General features: G+C 48.5%; 1 protein-coding gene across 6 annotated transcripts in view; it reads left to right on the forward strand.

Annotated features, from left to right (window-relative positions):
* Positions 1 to 22,860, forward strand: part of Galnt10 (polypeptide N-acetylgalactosaminyltransferase 10) — a 142,073-nt gene that overhangs the window by 66,218 nt on the left and 52,995 nt on the right. For 2 of the 6 annotated variants that reach the window (NM_134189.2, XM_006532386.3), the window contains exons 2-3: positions 9,636 to 9,738; positions 13,864 to 14,002. In NM_134189.2, coding sequence (NP_598950.2) covers positions 9,636 to 9,738; positions 13,864 to 14,002 — 242 coding nt within the window. Of the gene's footprint in view, positions 1 to 9,635; positions 9,771 to 13,863; positions 14,003 to 22,860 lie in introns of those variants that run through there. The other 4 variants (XM_030245621.1, XM_030245620.1, XM_006532391.3 and 1 more) reach the window with 4 other exon arrangements.

Below are 22,860 nucleotides of genomic sequence, written 5' to 3' on the forward strand. Positions count from 1 at the left end.
AAGCACAGGAGGGAAGCGTGTGTGTGTGTGTGTGTGTGTGTGTGTGTGTGTGTGTGTGTGCGCGTGTGTGTCTGTGTGTCTGTGTCTGTGTGTCTGTGTGTGTGTGTGTCTGTGTGTATGTGTCTCTGTGTGTGTCTGTTTGTGTGTCTGTGTGTGTCTGTGTGTGTGTGTCTGTGTGTGTGTCTCTGTGTGTGTGTGTGTGCGCGCGCACATGAATGCGCGCACAGTTGGGCATACCTGTGCACAGGACCCATCCATAATTAGAAGCCAGGACTGTAAAAGGTGCTTGCTCGCACTTAGGACTTTGGTTTTGGTTCTCAATGACTCAGAAACTCAAACAAAATCACTCTTCTTCGCAGACAGTTTGAAAACACTGTAGTGTCTAGTGGGAGGGAACAACATGTATGCAAACAGGACTGGGCCCTAACTTCCGAAGAGAGAAGAATAGAGCGTTCAGGGCCCAGTGACGTCTGCTTTTAAATGCAGCTGCACAGAAGGAGGCTTTGTGGAGAATAGGAGCTCTGAAAAGGCTATGCAAGGAAGACATAATTTGAGTATTCAAGAAATAAGTTGGTCCGGACATGGTGGCACGTGCCTTTAATCCCAGCACTCAGGAGACAGAGGCAGGGGGATCTCTGAGAATTTGAGGCCAGGCTGGTCTACAGAGTGGATTCCAAGACAGCCAAGGCTGTTACATAGAGAAACACTGTTCGGGGGGGGGGGGCAGGGAAGAGTTGGGAGGCCAAGGCTCAAATACTTTGGATTTTTACACCCCAACATGCAAGGGACAAATTGATATGAACCCCTTAGATCATTTTATTGCCCTCCTTTCCCAGAGACCGTGTGCTTTGTTATAAACTAATTCCCATGTGCAGGGATTTCACGCAGCCAGTGAATCGTGCTCACAGGGCCACAGGCCAGTGGGTAGTTTCTCCAGCCTTGGGTTCCCATGTGCATTTGTGGTCATCCACATATAGCAGGAAGCCCCGGGGATCTTGCATCTCTTTGAGAATTGGCTGTCTGTCTGCTAGCCTAGGACAGTTGCCTGTTCCATTGCTGTCACAGAATACATGATATACTGCAACTTAAGGGAAGTTTGATTTGGGGCTCACAGTTTAAGAGGGTGGTGGTCCATGGTAGGGAAGGCATGGGAGAAGGAGGTAGCCGTATGTGTGGATGGATCAATGGAATGAAGAGGGATCAATGGGTGGATGGATAAAGAGATGGATATAGGTGCTTCTAAAGTTGTTACCATAAACTTCACTTCCCCCCTGCCGAGTTACTGAGATTGAGTGCAGCTGTTTCGTGTCTAAAGACTTTTCCCTGGCGGTATTTTTTGTTGTGTTTCGCCTTTCTAAGATAAAGACTCGATGGATAGTCCTGGCTGGCCCCACACTCACCGTCCTCCTGGGATGACTGACAGGCACGCGCCACAACGCTCAGGATCGAAATGCTTTGGAGAAGCAAAGCGGAATCAAAAACCCAGTTGCGAGTTGTGTGCGGAAGAGCCATGCTGGGTTCTTTCTCACGAACCCCGTAATTATTAGCAGAAAAATGAGGTCCCCAAGTTTCCTCCCTGGATACATTAATCACTTCTTGGAGGCTGGGGGTGAGTGGGAGAGGGGAGACTGTATTAAATAAAGTTAGGCAACTTTCTGTGGGACTTCAGACAGCCTTTATTTAACATGTGCACATGAGTGTGGTTGTGTGTAGGTGAGCGCGTATTACAGAGGGGGTGTACATGTGTGTGGAGGGCAGAGGACAACCTTGAGTGTCATTCCTCAGGCATTGTCCGTATTGCTCTTGGGGTTCTCGCGGGCTGGGAACCTGATATAGGTTGGCCAGCCAGGCAGTACCGGGGATCCACCTGTTTGTGCCTTCCAGTGCTGGAGTCACAGGGCACAGTGGCTTTTATATGTGGCTTCTGGAGATTGAACTTGGGACTCCCCCACTTGCAAGGCAAGCGCTTTACACTGTAGCTGCCTTCAGACACCCCAGAAGAGGGTGTCCAATCCCATTACAGATGGTTGTGAAGCCACCATGTGGTTGCTGGGATTTGAACTCAGAACTTCTGGAAGAGCAGTCAGTGCTCTTAACCGCTGAGCCACCTCCCCAGCCCGGTAAGCACTTTACCAGCTGAGCTCTTTCCCGGTTTTCAAAGAGCCCTTACCATGCTAACGTACATGCTGGCATCCAGGTATGCTAGTGCTGAAAACTAGGATGCAGAAAAGGGAGATAGTGTAACATTTTAGTTCCATCCTTTGGCAAGTATGTAATTCTGGGCTCTCCATATGTTCCCAGTGCTAGCTGTTGCCACCGTTTCCCCACCTTTCCCCAAAGACCACTCACCCCCTCTCTCTGCTCCACAGTAACACCTCTATTCTTTCTTTTACTGGCTTTATCTTCTGGGCACTTACAGAATTAAAACCTTACACCCTCTGTGTCTGGCTTATCTCACTAAGCATTAATATCTTTCCAAGGTCTGTCTGTGTTGATCGTCTGCCCCTTCTACGGTTGAGCTGGTGTTCTACTGTGTGCCTGGGCCACGCCTTATTTATATTGGACACTGCTTGAGTTGTGTCTTTGGGTGGTCATGACCAGTGCTGCAGTGAAACACAAGTGTATGGCTCTGAGTGTCTCCTGTCCGTTCCTTTAGGTGAGGAGTCGCTGGGTCATGTGATAATGGTTCTGTTTTAGCCTTTTGAGAGACCTCCAGCCTTGTCCAGTAGCTGTGTTCCCATTGCCATTTCCCCCAACAGACACACAGTTTCTCCGCTCACATCCTGCCGTCACTTGTTCTCTGTGTGTTCAGTTACACTACCTTGCTAAGTAGTAAGTGATGCTGTATGGCAGGTGTGAGTCCTAGTCCCTAATGACCAACACCCGGGGTTCTGAGTTATCTTGGTGCACTCTGAATATAAGGCCTTCATCAGCTACACTTTGCAGATATATTCTAGTCCACAGCTGTGCCTTGAAGAGCAAAAGGTATAGTTGTAATGGATTCCATCCAACTCAGCAAAATGGATGCTGTCTTATTTACGAAGCCTTTACATAGACCATAGTAGCACACATCTAATCCCAGCACTCAGGAGGCAGAGGCTGACAGATGTCTGTGAATTCAAGGTCAGTTACATAGCAAGTTCCAGGACAGCTATATAATAGGGAGACCCTGTCTCAAAAAGAAAAAGAAGAAGAGGAGGAGGAGGAGGGGGGAGGAGGAGGAGGAGAAAGAAGAGAAGAATTACAAAAAGAAAAAGAAAGAAGTTTCTTTCCTATGTGCTGGGGAGATTGCCCAGTGGTTAGAGCACTTCTCCCCCCCTAGTGCCCTACCCCCTTTCCCCAGCGTGAGGACTGGAGTCTTGTCAGGTGCCTGTGGCCACCCGTCTGTGATTCCAGCCTGGGAAGGTAGAGATAGAAGATCCCCAGAGCAAGTTGGCTCCTGAGACTGGCCAGTGAGCTCTGGGTTTGATTGAGAGGCCCTGCTTCAGTGAAGAAGGGGGGAGAGCTATGAGGGATGATTCCCAACACCATCCTTGGACCTCCACCTGCTTGCACACCCATCTCCATGTGCCCACACACATGTGGACTCACATAAACTCATATGAAAACAGAAAGGAAGGAAGAAAGATTTGCCTAAATAATCCCAAGTCACTAGGGTGTGACTCCCACCTACTTCTTTCTTCTGTGTGCTTCCGTGACCCAGCCTCCCTCTGTGTGCATTGAGAGTTAGGGTTGAGCTTTTCTAGTCTGTCTGTCTGTCTGTGATCCATTCTTCCTGTAGCCCGAGCTAGCCTACATTCAATTCTCCTGCACTCACCGTCCTCCTGCCTCAGCCTCCGTGCTGGGATTGCAGGGAGCAGCACCATGCTGGAGGAATGTGTTGGATGTAATCCTTCCGCACCCTTTGTTGAAAAGTTGTCCCATTCAACTCCCTTAGCCTTTTTGTTTAGAATTTGTTCAATAAGTTTGTATATATATGCATGTGTGTGTGTCTACATATGTGTACTTGTATGATCAAGCATGTGTGTTTGCATATGTACATGGATGGATGTGTGCACTCTGGGGGTGGGGGAGTGTTCATGTGTTTGTTCTAAACATGATCTCATTAGTCATTTGTCCTCACTCAAGGACCACATTCTCCTGTCCATGGACCAAGCTTTGAAAGGTGTCTATGTGTCCTTCAGCTTTTTCCTGTCTGTGAGTGTCATTGTTTAACTACTACCTAAGTCCTTCATGTTTCTGCCAAGATTGCGTTGTGTCTATAGACCAATCCTTTAAGGACCAGCATCATTTTGGCTTTGAGGCAGGGTCTCACTATGCATCCCAGGCTGCTCTGGAGCTCATGATCCTCCTGCCTCCACCTCCCACCTCTGGGAGAATGAATTGACCTCTTGGCATCAAATCTTTCCAAATGCCTGGTTTGCCTATCATTTGTCCTCCTCGGGCACCCACTTGTAGTTGTCAGTGTGCGTCTTGGCTATTTTGTTCAGTTTGTTAAGTGTTTGGTATGTTGGCACTGTTGTAAATGATAGTTCAGTTCCCAAAGTTTCCTTGCCAGTTTTTAGAAGTTAAATTAACTTTTTCACACCATCCCCGACTCCTGTGACACTTTAAACTCACTAGTTCCAGACGCGTTTCTGTTGGTGCCCCCTCAGCATTTTCCAAACTGGACATTTTTCTACGAATGCTCTGGCCAAATTGTAGAGACCTTGACAGACACAGGACCCTATCTGTGGACCCTCCTCATCAATGTGGAAAGAGGGTGTGACAGAGCTGGGTCTTCCAGGTCCCTGTCAGACTCCCTGCCACCTCAACAAAGGCTTCTCAGCAGAAGATGCTCGTCTCAGTTAAAACCAGATTGGAACGAATCAAGCAAGATAAGAGTTTTTCTCTCACTGAAAAGCCTGGAGGGTGTGTGACTGGATGTGTGTGTGTGTGTGTGAGGTGGGGGGGGGGGGTACTTGTGAGCTAAACTGTCTGCTACTTCCATGAAAATGAAAGAAGCCCCAGAGGAGAGTCAGGCAGAGCCTCTCAGCCCGGCCTCAGGGCTAGGAATACAGACAGGACACTGACTGGCAATGGTTACGGCGGGTGTGAGAGTTCAAAGCCTGGGCATCTTTCAGAAATCACTTTAGGGTCAGGCGAGCCCTCTCTCTTTAGAATTTTGCAGCCCAATTAAACTGACCTGGAGCCATTTGATCAGAGGATAAAGTTAAGCCCTTTATGGTATTATGTCCTTGTGACTGTGCTAGGCCTGTCTAATCCCTGTGTGACCTTCCTTCCATCCAGGAAAAAAAAAGTAGAGGCAGATCTGTGCATTCAGTAGTCAGTGAGAATGAGACCTGCTTTTCTGGGGGTCACAGTTTGGGGAGACAGGCAGCCCTTAGATGAGTGTCCAAAGAACCCTGAAATGGAGAGCCCTGGGGCAGCATGCCCAAGCTGGCTTCTCAGTTCCCACCTGGCACTCGATTCTGAGACTCTCCAGGGCATGGTACTGGTTAGATTCAGGTGTGTTCGCAAACCATTTAGTTCTGGTTAAAGTTAAAAACAAACAAACGAATTCCCCCCATATACATTTTCTCAAAACGTCAGGTTGAGGCTGACATAGTTAACCACACTCGAGCCTTTTTTTTTTTTTTTTTTTTTTTTTTTGGTGAGGGCTAAAATAAGAGTGGTCCTCAGTTTTGAATAGGAGACACTTCCTCTAGAGGAAAATGAAGTGGACTCCATTCCCACTTACCTTGGAGGGGGAGGAGGGGGAGCAAGAGGAGGAGGAGGGGGAGGAGGAAGAGGAGAAGGAGGAGGAGGAGGAGGAAAAAGAGGGGGAGAAGGAGGAGGAGGAGGAGGCTGATCAAAAGCATGTGGGCTTCAGTACTTATTCCTGAGCTCTGCTGTGTCTCACTTCTCACTCAGAGAGACGTGTGGCTCCCACCTGCCAAGCAGCACTGGTCCAGACTTCCTCCTATTGTGTGGCTCATGTCTACCCTCTGAACCTTATTTATTCCTGCCAGGTCTGGCCTTTGCCCTTGTCTCTCACTTATAGTCTCCACTTACATCCCCTCCAGCTGGAGTCCCCTCTGCATTGCTCCCAAGCAAGCCCTTCCCCATTCTTCCACCTCCCTCCCCAAGACTCTTCTGTAGGCATCCTTACCCAGTCATCCCGGCGGGAACCTCTTCTAAATAACTAGAGATTTTATCTGTACCACCTTTAAGGTAATACACTAGAGTGATGTGTGTCTTTTCTTATCCTATTTATTAAACCCTCGGACTGTCTTATTTTTTTTTTTAAAGATTTATTTATTTATTATATGTAAGTACACTGTAGCTGTCTTCAGATACTCCAGAAGAGGGCGCCAGATCTTGTTAGGGATGGTTGTGAGCCACCATGTGGTTGCTGGGAATTGAACTCAGGACCTTCAGAAGAACAGTCGGGTGCTCTTATCTGTTGAGCCATCTCACCAGCCCCCGGACTGTCTTATTTAACTATATGTATTAACTACTTTTCTCATTGCTATGACAACATCATCAAAAGCAACTTACGGAAGGAAGATGGTTTGTTTTTGTTTCTTGATGTGTGTGGGCGTTCGTCTGCATGTAGTCAGTGTACCTTGTACTTCCCTAGTGCCTGTGGCATCCAGAAGAGAACATCCAATCCCCTGGAACTAGAATTGCAGATACTTGTGAGCTACTGTGTAGGTTCTGGCAATAAAACCCAAGTCCTTTTGAAAGGCAGCCAATGCTCTCAGCCCCTAAGCCATCTCTCCAGCCGCAGGAAGGGTTCATATTAGTTAGTGGTTTAAGAAGGCTACATACCTTCATGTCAGGGGTGGCATGGTGGGCAGGAACTGAGTATGAGACATTGTCACATTGGGTCCACAGTCAGGAAGCAGAGAGAGACAGTACTCCGTTCATTCTCCTTTTTGTCAGGACTGGGACCCTGGACCACAGGAATGGTACCATCCACACTCAGGGTGGGCTTTGCTCTCTCAGTTAATGCCCTCTCAGACACTCTCAAAGGTGTGTCTCCTGGGTGATGCTAAGTCCAATCAAGTTAACGCTGAGGTTACCCCTCACACTTTGCCTCTCCCAGAATTCCTTGGACACCGTAGGTCTTCAGTAATCCCTTGTTACATGGATGAATGAAAATTACTCCATGTTTGGTCTAAAAATTCATGGAGAATTTCAACCTACAATTGTCCAGCTTCCCTTCTATTGCTGTGAAGAGACACCATGGCCAAGACGACTCTTATAAAAGAGCATTTAATTGAGGGCTTGCTTACAGTATAAGAAGGTGGTGAGCCCATGATCACCATGGTGGCAGACAGACAGCGGTGGCAATGGAGCAACGCAGTAGCTGAGCGCTTTGCATCCTGATCTGCAGGCAGTAGGCAGAGAGACACTGCACCTGGCATGGAGTTTTGAAACCTCAAAGCCCGCCACCAGTGACACACCTCCTCCAACATGGCTCCACTAGTCCACACCTCCAAGATGGCTTCACTCAATGGTGACCAAGCATTCAAACTTGTGAGCCTGTGCGGGTCATTCTCTCGTCACACCACCACACCTTATGTAAAACAACTTTATTCATCTGGCTAAATGAGTTCTACCTGGTCCACCCTGACCGCGTGTGTGTGTGTGTGTGTGTGTGTGTGTGTGTGTGTGTGTGTGTGTGCGCGTGTGTGTGTGTGTGTGTCTGTCTGTCTGTCTGTCTGTCTGTCTGCTGTCCGTCTATGTTATTTTATTCTTGGGTTTTATTGCACACACACACACACAAAGGATATTAGAAGAATTACTTAATGTTTGGCATCGAAGAGTGCATGTGATCCGGAAGCAGAATCACTCCAGCTCCTCTGGAAAGCCTAGAGAATCACCCTAACATCTCCCTAATGCAGCCCGAGTCCGGGCTGAAGCCCACAACCCTTTCCATTTTCTTCCGGGCCAGAGGTTCAAACACTGTTGCTGACGGGCCCAGCCAAGTCTGCAGTCTCAGGACGGAGTGTGTGCTCTGACCAGTCTTTCTTCTCCAGCAGAATGGGGATGGCTTTGTTTCGCCATTCTCTCCTCTCCTCTAAGGGTGCCAGACACACAAAACGGTGATTAAGCAAAGATTAAAATTCCATTTGGATGAGTGAGTGAGTGAGTGAGCGGCTGTTGAGGCCATGATGGATTCCTTTGGAATGCTGACTAAGAGCACGTGGGTCCCAGACACAGTCAGTCTGAACACATCAACATGCGTTTACAGTTTGCTGTCTGAAGGGATTTCCAGTCCATTTGCCAGGTTTTCCAGCTAGCTCACATCCTCAAGGTGTTCCTTCTCTTTGTCTTCATTGCCTGTGGCAAGGGAACGTTCCTGAAGCTGGGGGGGAAGGAAAAGTGTCAGAAGATGATTGCAAACAAAGAAAATGATCTCAGCTTTCAGAGACACACACCCCTGGGTGTGCAGTGTTACGGAGTACCTCTGGGTTGAAGTCTTGGGGTGCTTCTTTATGTAATATTACATGATCAATGTTACTTAAGGGTTGTGTGCCTGGAGCTCAGTGGGTCAAAAACAAGCTGGTTTTGAGTCCCCAGGACTCTGGGCAAGCAGGAGTGTGTCATCCCAGCACCTGACACTCATTTCCGAGGCTCTGCCCTGGTTGTAGCCGGCAGTCAGCCACCTGCGGTTCCAGAGCACAAGGAAAGGGGTTTGAATTGGCATGAAGCCAGGAGGAGGTCAAAGTCTTAGTCCAAAAAGAGAGTAAAATGCCACAATTATGTGTTATATGGACTGCATGTCGAAATGCTAATGTTTTCGAAGAAGGTGGGTTAGGTTCAATGAAATGTATCGGGGCTCCAGAGATGGCTTAGTGGTTAAGAGGGTGCCCTGGTCTTATAGAGGACCTACCTTCAGGACTAGCACCTGTGACTGGCAGCTCCCAACTGCTGGTAACTCCAGCTGCAGGGGCTCCAATGCCCTCTTCTGGCCTCTACAGCAATATCCCTACACACACACACACACACATCAAAATTAAATACATCCTTAAAAAATAAATACGTTACTCAAACTAACATCATGTATTTCTTGATTGTTCCTTTGGAGTGCTGAGGACCGAACCCAGGGCCTCATGAACGCTAAGCAAGCACTCCACCATTGAACTACACCCCTTAGCCTCTGCTTATTTTTATTTTCTTTTGGCCTGTGACATTGTCTCACTGTGTAGGCTATGTTGGCCTAGAGCTGGTGGTCTTCCTGCCTCTACCTCCCGAGTGTTTGGATTACAGGGGCTTACCGCCACGCCTCGTTTTCTTTCTTCAATGTGGAAAGCAGCTTGCTTTGCCTACCAGGGCTGTCTCAGTACCTTCCCGTTGGGCAGCAACACACTGGGCACTTTGTCCTGTGGATGAGTGTGCCCGTCTTTCCTTCCTCTCCTGGGTGGTGAGTTTCCAAGGGGTTGTACTGAGCTTCTGTGTCCCCCCTGGCCTCAGCCCATCTAGCAGGCACATGGCTGGCACTCAGGAAGATGCTGAGGGCTGGACAGGCAATAGTGTTCTCCTTAAGCAGTGTAGCCTCTGGACCATTGTTATTGCCAATATTCCCTTTTTCTTCTTTTTCATAGTTTCTTCTTTGTCTTAATTTTCTTCTTTTATTTCTGAAGGAATTACACAGTCGACAAAAAAAGACATTTTTCTTGGGAGCTGAACAAAGGCTGAAGGACTGGCATAACAAGGAGGCTATCAGGAGGGACGCACAGCGCGTAGGTATGGAGGGCGCGGCCGAGTGTGGGCATCGTGTAAGTGTGCCATGGGTGTATGCGCATGTGCTGAATGTGTTAGAGGTGTCTGGACCCCTTGTTCACTTCCTGCCTGCCACCGTCTTTCCTAATAACCGTACCTACCTTTCACCCATCTGACCTCAGCTGTCAGCACCAGATCCACTGACTTCACATTCGCCCTGCCACCTACATATCAGCACGTGACTGTGTCTCCATCCTAGCAAGTCCCATCCCAAAGGAAGGAGCAATGTTTCAAAACGACAGGGATTGATCTCAAAGCAAGTTCCACCCTCTTCAACCTGATCAGGCCTTTATGGCTGGCTGAATAAGAGGAAATCTGTACCCCAGAGAGATGCTGCCACCTGCCAGTCATCACGCAGGGTGAGAGTAAGGCCAACTTGAGACTCGAACCCAGAACTGGAAGGCAGAGGCAGTTCTTCACCAACTACTGATTCCTTTTGCTAATAGGGCTTTGTCGCCATTCATGTATGGCTGGCAGATGGGGGAAGGGCCTACACGAATATCTATACAGAGACTGTAGAGGTTTTTTCTCTGCAGAGTCCAGGCAAAGGTCGGGAGAGCAGCTGCAACCCCCCTCCCCCAAAGGCTGTGGGGTCGCCACTGAATTCCACCATTCCTGAGCCTCTGATGACCTCACACAGTCAGCTTGTTCCAAGGGTGTGGAGGGAGAAGATGGCTATAATGTTGCTTTGCTTGAGTGGAAAGTGGATACAGTAGCAAGAGGGATTGAAATGGTGTGTGGTGATCTGGGTTAAAGGTGTCCCTTCTAAATTATTCATGACAGAACCAACTCACCACAAAGCTCTAAAGAGAGCAGGTGTAATAACTGAGCTGATGCCCACAGCATCCCCAGCCCTGACACATGGCGCTCTGTGTGCCAGGAATGCTAAGTGAAGCTAGAAGGGTCCTCCTTTAAATTAAGAAAGGAAACATCTGCAAAGACACAGCTGGCCAGACAGTTGTGCCTGAATTATTAGAATATCCTTATAGGACTGCCTGGCAAGGGAAGAAAGAACAGCAGAGAGATTAAGACAAGCAAAAGGCTGTGTGATTTCTTGTTTGTTTGAAATAAAATTATGCATAAGTATTAAAGAGTAAATATTTTTAAGTAATTTATGAAGTTGCCTAATTATTTTAAAAAAACAGAAAAGAAAAAGAAAAACAGGAAAAAGTGATTTAATAAAACCAAGGAGTGCTAAGTACACACTGGGTCTTCCACACCAAGAGGCCTCCTCCAATCACAGACCTTGTCTGTTGAGAAGACAGAAGCCGCAACATGGCCAGGATGCTGCCCTGAGGTCCAGCTGGCTGGCCTTTGCCCCATCTCCTCTGCTCGGCATTTGGGGCTGACTATGGCTGTGCAGGTCTCCTGGAGCCTTGTTCTGAGCAGAGGTCAGACCTCTTTCCACCTCCTGCACCTGAGCAGCCTCAGCGACCTTGATTTTTGCAACACTCAGAGAGTGGTTGGCTCTAAGCAGCCGCTGGAGTGGCTGACTGTTAGACACAGTCCTACAGACCCCCGAGATGCTTCTCCCAGGGTTGTGTCCACCCTCAGTCTCCAGAAGCTCATGGGATTCCCCCAGAGAACATGCTGTCGGAGCATTAGAGACCCTTCTCAGCCGGATGGCACAGAGAGTGCCAACCCTTTGTCCACTGAATCTGGGACTTACAACAGAACTTTCCAAGCAGACCTGGCGTAGTAGATATGGTTACTCTTAAGTTATCTTTCTTAAGTTATCTCTCAAGTTTAGAGAGAAATCAAATCGTCTTTTATCATCATGGCATTTTTAAAAATTACTCATTATTTATTTACAGCTGGACTGAGGATCCAGCCCCAACCCAGTACCTCATAGGTGCTAGGCAAACACTCTGCCACTAAGCTACATCCCAGCCCTTGTTTATGGCATTTTTGATTAACACAGAACATTTGCCTCACTTAGGTGATGATAATCAGATCGACTCAGGTTTATCTGGCGATTGACAACTCACAGAAAGTTATCGCTGTGTAGCCTCTCGTTTGACTGCCCTAGACATGCTTGCTGCTGGTACCAGAGAAGACAATTCTAGCTGAGGGTTCCTCCGCTCAGAGAAAGCAGACCTGCCTCCTGTCTGGGAGAAGTGAGCAGGCAGGGGGATCTAGCTCTGGAGGGAGTGCAGGGAGCATGGGCTTCGGCCCTCAAACTTGGTTCTGTAACCTTTTATGAGTCTCAGTATACCTTCAGAGTGACAGTTCTCAAGTCCACTCTACAGGGTTGCTATGGGGACTCCAGGGAAAAGATCAGTGGAGTACAGAACAGGACCCTGGCCACATGAGTGCTGGCACCCCTCCCCCTCGTCTCACTTCCACTGCACAATTTGGGGAAAATGTTTAGGTGAAGTTCATATTGATTGTTGGGGAGCTAGAGAGATGGCTCTGCAGGTAAGAGCATTTGCTGCTCTTACAAATATAATAAGTTTGGTCCCAGAAGCCATGTCAGGCAGTTTACAGCTGCCTTACAGTTTCAGCTCCAGGGGACATAAGGCCCCCTTCTGGCCTCCACAGGCACCTGCACTCATATCTGCACATACCCACACACAGAGATATGCACACACACACACACAACATTTTTGTAAAAATTAAATTTATTTTCATTTTATATGTGCAAGTATTTTGCCTGTGTGTATGTATGGGTACTGCGTGTGTGCCTGGTACCTGAGGAGGTCAGAAGAGGGCATGGGATCCCCTAGAACCGGAGTTATGGGTTGCCGTAAACTGCAGTATGGGTGCTGGCACCTAAACCCGGATCCTCTGGGAGAAAGTGTCCTTTACTGCTGACCCATTCTCCAGCCCCCACATGATTTTTAAAAGTAGAAGAAAATGTATTCTTTTAAATCTTGGTTATCTGGGTTTTTTAAGACGTGCTTAGGTTAGTAGAACTCACTCTGGGTGTGTCTGTGAGGGAGACAAGCAGATCTTTGGAGCACTGACCTGATGAAGATGAGCTACTAGAAGACATGGGTTGGAGAGAAAGGCAACAAGATGAACTCCTTGTCAAGGGAAGAGAGATTTATTACTGTCAAGGGAAGAGATTTATTACTGTCGAAGATGGTCTGGGGAGGGCCTGAAGAGAAAGTCTTCAGTCTCAACAGACAAAGCATGGTGTCCATCCTTAAAGGTTTCTTTGCACAGCCTTTAAGGAGGCTTAGTTAATATATAATATAGTCTAGTAGCCGTCCATAGTGCTTGCCTGTCGTCAGGTCGTCTCTCCAGTGTCCAGGTAGCAGAGGGAGGGAGAGGGCATGGCTTCTTGTGAGAGCAGTGAGTGGTCTGTCCACTTTCCAAAGAAGCCCTTGGAAGAGAGAGATGTTTCTGGAAGGTGTGGCTGGATATTTTGAAGCCCCCCAGAACACCATCAGCAGGGTTTGGGACCCAGCAGTGATGAAACTGATACAACGACAGTTTGGGAGAAGACAAAAGTAAGGGGCAGGGCCTCTGTGCAGAAAGTAGAGCGTATCCTTGGGACTGAATATCACTCTGACCTCTTCCTATACTCCCTCTTTCTGCTTCCTGCACCCCCTGCTGGTAGCAGCCTCTTCCACACACTCCTGCCATCTCCCACGGAGTACTGCTTCGGAAGCACAGAGCCATGTGACAATGGACAGAACTCTCTGGAATAAAACTCTGGCTCCATTAAGTTGCTTTTCTCAGGTCCTTGGTCACAATAATGCAGATGTAATTAGTGTGACCCATGACTAGGCATAAGATTTTTTTTTTAACTTTTTAGATGTTTTTATTTTATACATATGAGTGTTTTGCCTGCATGTAAGTCTGTGTAGCACATGGTGTGCAATGCCTATAGAAGCCATAAGAGGGCATCTGAGCTTGAGTTACAGGTGGTTGTGAGCCACCATGTGAGTGCTAGGACCCAAGTCTGAGTTTCTCTGCAAGAGCAGCCAGTGCGCCAACCACTGAGCCATCTATCTCTCCAGCCCCAGGTGTAAGGCTTTCTCTGAGGTCCTGTCATTCTTCTCCCCCCTCCCCCCCCCCCCAGTCTCAACCCCTGTAGATGTCAGGTAAACCAGCAACACTGAATTTGCTCTCTGCCTCTAGGATATGGAGAACAGGGGAAGCCTTACCCCATGACCGATGCCGAGAGAGTGGACCAGGCGTACCGGGAAAATGGATTTAACATCTACGTCAGTGATAAAATCTCCCTGAATCGCTCTCTCCCCGATATCCGGCACCCAAAGTGAGTGTCACGTCTCTCATCTTCTGCTGTCTAACTAAGGATTTTGCCCATTGCTCTGGGTTGCACGAGTTCATTAAAACAAGCATTCACCTGAGGTGCTGCCAGCCGGCTGCCAGGTGGAACAGAGCCCCTGCAGAGGCTTGAGCAGTCAGACCCTCTGCAGCATGGAGCTGGAGTGTCTGGGGATGGTGCACCAGGGTGATCCTTCCCTCAGAACAGGAACCAGCAATTCTCCAAGTGTCTGCAGAACACTGCCATCGGTTCACCTGGGCATTTGTCACACTTGCGAGAGTGGGTGAGGGCCATGTGTGCCACAACACATGTGGAGGTCAGAGGACAGCCTCTGGTGTAGGTCTTTGCCTTCTGCTTTGTTCAAGACAGGGTCTGATTGTTATTCACCATGTATACAACAGGCTAGCTGCTGCCGGCTCCCAGGAGTTCTCCCCTCCTCCCATCTCACTGGTGGAGTGCTGGGATGACAGGTGGTCCACACCCGTGTCTAGCTTTTCTGTAGATTCTAGGAATTCAAACCCAGGTCGTCTGGCTTGCTCAGCAGTCACTTCCCCCACTGGGCTCTCTCCAGCTCACTCCTGTGCCTCCATGCAGATTAACTGTCCTGAAGCACTGGAGGCCATCAGCCAGCAGTGTCCTCAGAAGCCCTGAAAGGTGACTCTGATGCAGACAGAGGGTAGAATAGGAAACCACACAGGCAGGAAGCCTCGCTTGGAAGACAGGCTGTCCCCCCGGGACCAGACCCTTTGCATCAAACTCTTACACGGAGGAGACAGACGAGGAACCCAGGGTGCTTGCCTGTTGGACTTACTGTTTCATGATGTAGAATCTTCTGCTGACATACAAGAGTGTTGTTCAGCCACGCTGATATTTCCAGCTTCAGATCAGTGAGCTGACAATGTGTGTTACCAGACCAAGCCTGTGCCTGACACCAGGAGCACCTATGGTCGTAACTGTAAAAATCTTACTCCAGTGGTCCCAACCGCCCACCATCCTGAGCTCTTCGGAAGGAGCATAGCGACTCATCATCGACTCTCAATATTCTCCTGGTGTGGGCCTTCAACTATCTGTCCTCCTGCCTCAGCCTCCCGAATAGCAGGGATGACAGGCCTTTGTCATCAGGCCCAGCTCATGTAACTCACTAAGTGCTACCCTGACTTAAGGAGGAAATAGATTACATGAGGGATATTTTTATATGATTATAAAATAAGTAAATCCTCAACTGAATAGTCCAAAGTTAGAAACGGTGTCTGCCTGGTTTGCTTACTTCCTTTTTCTTTTTTTTTTAAATTTCGTGTGTGTGTGTGTGTGTGTGTGTGTGTGTGTGTGTGTGTGTGTGTGTGTGTGTGCATATGTCACAGCATGCCTATGAAGGTCAGAGGAGAGCTTACCAGAGTCAGTTTTCTCCTTCCACCTTGTAGGTTCCTGGGAGCAATCTCAGGCTCAATAGCGATCTCCTTATCTGCTGAGCCATCTCTACAGGTTTCCGTTCTTATTTTGTATATATTTTTTTCTTCCACATTAAACTTCCACATTTCCTGAAATGTGTCCACGGCTTGGGAGGAGGGGTCTGAGCTCAGGAGACTTCTGGCACCTCAGGTAGCAGCCTGACCACCCGACTAGCCTCCTGCTTACTAATGTTGAGTATGTCCTAACACCTGCTTTTTCCAGTCACCAAGTGTGGAAGCTGAGTTTCCAGAAGCAAATAGACAGCTAGCTACCTTGAAGACCTTCTCTCTCCCCAGAGGGGAGGTTTTCCTTCCGTATGTCTGTGGGAGCACATGAGTAAATTAGACCTGTGGTGTAGCACGCGCCTTTGGTTTCTTTTAGCTTAAACAACTTCTCAGGCAGGAGCCGGGGTTCCCCTTTTCCTTTCATGCCTTCAAGCTGACTTTTGGCAGCAGCACCCCAAGTGCAGGATAGAGGGGCTGTTTGCTTATACCAGTCGCCTCTATTCTCACCAGAAGCTGCCCTGGAGACACACCCACAGAGAACAGGAGCTAGGCACTTTGGCCCCAACTTGCTGGGCTAGCATGTGGGAGGTGGCCAGCTGGCTCTGAGCGGGCCTGCCCTCTGCACCTCCAGCCAAGTGAGCGTGAACAAGGGCTGGCTGGTGGGCTGGCCCACTTTCCCTACTTGCTGGGAAACCCAGCCGGGCTGCTTGGCAACCAAACACAGGGGCTCTTCAGGACCCACAGCGGGTGACATAAGGGAGTCTTGACTGCAGAAGTGAGTAGGTTCTGCAGGCTCCTCTGGGATCCATGCAGTTGGAGGGTCAGTTTGCCAGTGCAGAGCTAACCACAATGGGGAGGGATGTCAGCAGCCCGCAGCCACGACCTACTCCATCCCGATCATTGAACTTCAGGAAGGAGTAGATGCGAATGGAACCTTTCACCTACCACATCCCCACTCCCATGTCCCCTTCTTGGTTTCTCCTTTTGTGTTAACATGGATAATTTCTGATATACTCTGGATTTCCACAGAAGACTGTATGGATTAGTGTATTAGGCCAGGTTCTCCAGAGACTCTCTACAACTCCAGCAGGTTACAGAGTCCAAATGAAAAGGAAGGTGAAACTTGTAACCTCCGACAGTCATGTTAAATGCACTGATAGAATGAAGTGGTCTGGGGAGAGGGCTCAGTTGGTAAAGTGCTTGCAGCACAAGTAGGAAGAGCTGAGTTCAGATCCCCAGGACCCACATAAAAGCCAGGTGTGGTGGCACACACCTCAGTTGCTAGCCGTGGGGATGGTAGGACAGAGACTGGTGGATTCCCAGAGCACAGAGAGAAAGCTCACACTGCCTGCAGAGGGTCTGAGTCTCATGGGTTCTTCAATGTGTGTCTTGGCGGGGGGTGGGGGGGTGGGGGGATAAGGGGGTGTGCAATTCCCCAGCAGAACTAGAGAAACTTCACCAAAGGCTGATAACTGTGCCTCTTCCTACCGCTCAGGCCGGGAAAGCTCGTAATTGAAACTTCACGATGTGGCGGGTGTGGTGCTTAGCTGTGTTTATTTACCTTGGTGGGAATTCTTTAGCCCTCTGGACCAGTCTTGAAAATCATCATAAATTATGAATTGGAACGATAGAAGTGTTTTCAAGTAACTAGACGCAATGCCAAGTTCAAGGGTGAAGATGTACAGACAGACACTCAACTGGGAACACTGATAGCCAGCCAAATATCAGTACAAGTGAAAAGTAGCGGGGCAGCTGACCTGTGTTAATGACAACTGTCACTGGCCAGAACCTCCTGGAGCAGATACAGATGTGGTCTTAGCTGGACACTGCAACTATGTTCTGTTTATAAAGTTAGGTAGAGACATAGACAATATAGAAAGACTCAGACTCTAGAAATAGAGATTTACTTTGTTTTATGCCTATGACTGTTTCGTTTGCATGTATGTATATACACCCTGTGTATATGCGGCTGATATGGTGTCCTCAGAATGCAGAAGAGTACATCAGACCCCTTGGAACTGAAGCTACAGATGGTTAGGAGCTGTCAAGTGGGTTCTGGGAACCGGAGTTGAATCCTCCGCAAGAGCAGCTAGGGCCCTTAACCAGTGAGCCATCTCTCTAGCTCCCAAACTCCAGACCTAACACTAGCTGTATCTGAGATGAAATACGCGTAGACTAATGATGGATTAGCTACTGCAGGGAAAAATGTTAGCCAACTTGAAGGCATATCAAAACAAACTGCCCAAAATAAAACATAAAGGTTTTGAAAAGTGAAATGTCTAGAAAGTCTGGGACAATTACAATCCATCTAAAATGCACGTTAATTAAAATCTGTGGCAAAGAAAAGGAAGATAGCAGCTTGAACTTCTCCAAATTGGGAGGCGTCTGTAAAGCTACATTCAGGGGACCCAGAAAGGAGTCTGGGGAGATGTCTCAGGGGGTAAAGCACATGAGGACCTGAGTTCAGATTCCAAGAGCTAAAGCAAGACCTGGTGGAATGTGTCTGCAACCTCAGCACTCCCACAGCAAGATGGAGACAGAGGAGAGGACAAGAGAGTCTCTGGAAGCTTTGTGAGTCAGTTAGTTAGTTTGGGTCCGATAGCAGCAATAAGACCCCATCTCAAGCAAGGCAGAAGGTAAGGGTGGACACCTAGGGTGCATGTGTGGCATGGCACACATATGCCCCCCCCCACACACACACACCGATGTATGCACATAGATGCATGCACACAAAGAATGAATAATTGTCAGCAGCCACAGATGGGAGCAAGGGGCCAAGCTACGAGTCTGTGACAGCAGAAGAGGAGACGGGAGAGTGACTTGGGTTAGCTGGGAGCAGCAGAGGACTCAGGACACCGTGCAGGTGGAGGCAGCAGGGACTGCCTGGGAACTGCATGGAGGTGAGTGACAGAGCAGCTGAGGGGATGGGATCATAGGGTTCAGGGGTCAGCAAGAGCCCCCGCTCACCACCTCTACCATTTCTTGTGGAGTCCACACCCACCGTCACTGCTGCCATACAGAGAAATTGGTTAGATCTCCTGTAGACTAGTGACAGGCTTAGATGACACAGTACTGACTAGCAGACTCCATCCTTTCGTCGTCATGGAGTAAAGTAAGCTTGGTGGATACCTTTAAAACGGAGTGCCCAGAAGCACCCAGGATGCAGAATTCTGGCTGCCGGCAGGGATGTGGGCATTGTTACATGACAGTTGATTATAGAGGCAGCTATGGGCAGAGAGAGCCCTTGTAGGTGGGGATGTCTGTGCCCTGGGAAAGGAAGTCTCTGTAGCACTTCCACTTTCTCAGGAGGTACATCAGCTTGCCTCTAAAATCAAGCAATTTCCTTCTGAACCGTGGGGTGGTTATTAAGATAGCAGTTATTGATCCATTGGACCCAATATCAAGATTTAAAGGTTCATGAGCCTTGAAGTACAATGGCAGCCAATAAAATTTCTCCAATTGACTCCCCCCCCCCTCAGTTTTTAAAGCCACATTTCAGTAGGCTCGGGCTTTAGGTTGAAAATTGTGGAGACTGATAGCTTACAAGCAAAAATGGCTTCCTGGCTGCTAAAGCTCAAACAGGCATGTATCACCCACAACACATGCTGCCTAAAAACCACCCACAGCCGCACCAGCCGATGGCGGTCTGTATGTCTGAGTTTGGATTTTTCATTGTTGTTTTTTTATTCTTACAAACAGAGACATTTTCTAAATCTTCTAGAAATAGATGCTGCATTCATCTTTAATAAAAGCTTCCATTTGTCGTGTGTTTTTATTTGTTTGTTGGTGTACTGGGCTCTGGGTGGGGCACTTTTCGGTTACAGTGTGGTTCCAGCCCCTTAGGCACGGTTTTATGGAGGTCTCCCACTGCATCACCTGGACTGAATCTTAGGGGTGCTCTTGGCTAAAGTCAACACAGCTAGAAAAAGGCAGATCAAAGCACGTGACTCTCTACCACCACATTCTCATGTAGACAGAAACCCACATCGCACAGAGAGGAGGAAGGGATCACAGGAGTTTACTTGTTAATGGCTGAAGGTACTTGAACTAGCACTTCGAATAGGTTTTGCTGGAAAAGTCCATCAAACATGGCCAACACCTGCTCCACTTGCATTTCATACTCCATGTTGGAGATGATACACACTTATCCAGGAACAGGCGGTTGGAATCCAACTGGACTAGTTAGAGATGAATCGAATTTTTAGTGATGTTGGTCTTGAAAGAGTTCAAAGGAAAAGAGAACAACGAAGGAAAAGTGAAGGCGTCTAGAACCACCCAAAAAGAGGTTTTCTATTGAGTATCTGTCTTCATCAGGTTGGTCCGTGGGCAGGCCTTGATTGATAATTGATGTAGGAGGGTCCAGCCCACTGTGAGCATCACCATTCCCTAGGCAAGTGGTCCAAAGCTATATAAGAAAGCTAGCTAAGCATGAACCTGTGAGCTAGTCAGCAAGCAACATTCCTCCCAAGATTTGTACATAAATTTCCTGCTTATACATCCCTCGGTGATAGACTGTGACCCAGAAGTGTTAACTAAAATAAAACCCTGTCCTTTCCTATGTGTCTTTGATTGTGCTGTTTATCATGGCAATGGAATGAAAGAACATCGCCTTTCTCCTCATGAGGATGGTATTGGGGAAGCATGGTAACAAGCTAAGCAGCTTAGTTTAGGAACAGAACAGAGTGCCCTCCTTGTGGCAAGTTCTCGTCTCAACATTTGGCTTGGGATGGAAGTTGGGGGGACTAACAGTTCTCCATCCCTACACACTCCGATCCCAGCTCTGCCCAAGCGGTGCACAAAAACCATTTGGTCTTTGCTCATAGTATATATAGACATGCGTGAGTTTAGTGTTTGTCTTGATTGGACAACAATGTGGATGTGTTTTGTTCTACAAGTAGCTTCTTTCATTTTATGTATTATGTCCATGTTTGTCAGCGACCTTCCATAACCGTGTGATATTCCTCAGGAATAGTCCTCTCCATTGTATAAAGTGAGCCATACTGGTACTTTCCAGTCCTTTGCTTCTGGGGACACCATGGCAGAACATTCTGGAACCTATAACTCATTCCAGCTTGTTTGTCTTCTCTCCTTTCATGAAACAAGTGTCCTGGGGTAAAGTCTATTTCTAGCAGCTGTCAGCTATCACCTACCCCTCTGCCATGATGTCCCTTAGGAAACACAGTCATTAGCAGAGGCTGGAGGATCATCCTGAGTTTTAAGCCAGCTTTTGGCTAGCTAGCAGCACCCTGTCTCAAAAAAGAAAAGAAAAAGAAACAATTGTTTATGACCAGAACAAAGAAGTCTGGAGAAGGTAGAACCATACAGGTCTAAAATATATATATATATACCATATTCCAAGGTCTGGTTGAGACTGCCTGCATCTGAACTCGGGAGCAAGAAAGTCAGATATGTAAATCTACATAGTGATGCCTCATAGGGCTGAGGCCCATGACTAAGTGGTAATAAACCTTGCTCCTCTGGCTGTCTTGAGCAGGTGTGTGTGGCTGGCTCTCAGCAAAGCATCTGTGAATGGAGACAGGCTTCATAAAGAACTCAGCTTTGTCTCTTTTCTCCCACACATCTTCCCGCTCTCCCGACTGGAGCCAGCTGTGAGCTGCTGTCTGCTGTTTCGGGTTTTGTTTGGTTTTGACACTAGGTTTCTGCATAGCTGTGAAGCTGGCCTTGGACTCCAGGCAGGCACCCTCCCCCTCTCCCACCCCATCAGCACCAGGGCTTTCCAGGCTGGGAGGACAGGTGCACACTACCACATTCCGCTCCAACAGGCACATCAGAGAGAAAGCTGTCTCATCCCCAGACAGAGGGAAGGGCTGGGGGTGCCCACTTAGGAAGGAGACTGAACACTGGTCTGTGGCCACACAGAGCAGGCTGAACGCTAGACACACATCCCCTCAGTTCTCACCACGCCTGACTGTGAGTGTCACGTGACCAGCTGTTTTAAGTCCCCGATATGGTGGACTGTGCCCTGGAATTGTGACTAGAATAAGCCCCCTTCCCTCCTAAGCTTCTTTTTGTCAAGGTATCTTATCATTGCAACAGAAATGAAACTCAGTCAGGGCCACACAAGAGCAAGGGGCCAGATTTGTTTCTCAGCCATAGTCTGTGGGACCTTGAGGTTGGGGACATGGGGATTCGAGCAGCACCTCTTAGGAGACGGCATTATGTTGGGATGTGCCACCAGCAACACAGTACATACGGGTGGGGGTCATCGTGAGGGCTTGGGGGACCGTTATAGCTAAGGAGCCAAGGGGAACACTCTTGCGTGGTGCCCACACATGCCCAGACATGCTTTCTCACCATCTCTCTTCCCTGGGGCTCCTTTCTCATTTCTGTACACAGGTGACAAACAGGACTGTGCTTCTCTCCTGGCAGGGCTTCAAGCCCAGTGGTGTCCCCTATGGACTGCCCTGGCAGTGGGACTCTAAGTGGCTGCTTCCCTTCCTCAGTTCTCAGGCCTTCCTTCAAGCAGGGGTGGCATGCCCACCTGGTCTGCCCTGGGGTCACGTCAGAGCTTAGATAGGAAATGATCCACAGGTGCCCACCCGTCATGCAGCTCCAGCTGCCTGCTCAGACCCATTCTTTTCCTCTCCCACCTCTTCCTCTTTCCTCCTCCTTCCACTCCTCTTTCTCCCCTAACCTGATGGTAATGTCACCCACCTCCTTACCTGTGTCTCCCTCCAGCATCCTCAAGTCACCCTCCGCACTGTCCTCGGGGTCCCAGGAAACCGTTCTGCAGTAGTGTTGAGAGTTTGAATATTTACCACAGTGGCCCTTGATCTTGAGTGGGCATTAGAATCATCCAGATTTGTTCAAACAAGCAAACAAACTGCTGGGGACTGCCCTGAGGGGCTCTTAGGCAGGCGGTCTGGGATAGGAAAGAGGTTAATCTTCTAACAAGCTCTCAGGACTGAGGCTGCTGGTCCATGCAGGACAACTCCTTCAGAACGGCTGTCTTCTCTGCTCCCCCTTGGTTCCCTTTCCCTTCCCTCCTCCCATCCTTCTCTCCTGTAGCAAAACAGACTTCATTATAAAGCAAATAAACTAGCTTTCCTTCTGCGTAATAACCTTAAGCTAAGCGAACTGACTTAGATATCGTTCCCCAGAACTGGACTCACCCACTTCTTTAAAAACCTTACATGGGCTGGGAAGATGTCACAGTCGGTGAGAGCACTGGCAATGGAAGTGTGAGGACTTGAGCCAGAATCTCCAGCACCTGTGTAAAAAGATGGGCGTGGCTGTGTGCCTATAACCTCAGCGGTGGGCAGCTGGAGCCAGATGCCCACCAGACTAAATATAAGAACTCCTTGGTAAATGGCACTGATGGAAACAGAAACTGACATTATATTCAAGCATAAAAGGTCTGTGTGTCGTCCC

This window comes from Mus musculus, chromosome 11 (assembly GCF_000001635.26).
Source record: "Mus musculus strain C57BL/6J chromosome 11, GRCm38.p6 C57BL/6J".
In the NCBI taxonomy this organism is placed as follows: Eukaryota; Metazoa; Chordata; class Mammalia; order Rodentia; family Muridae; genus Mus; species Mus musculus.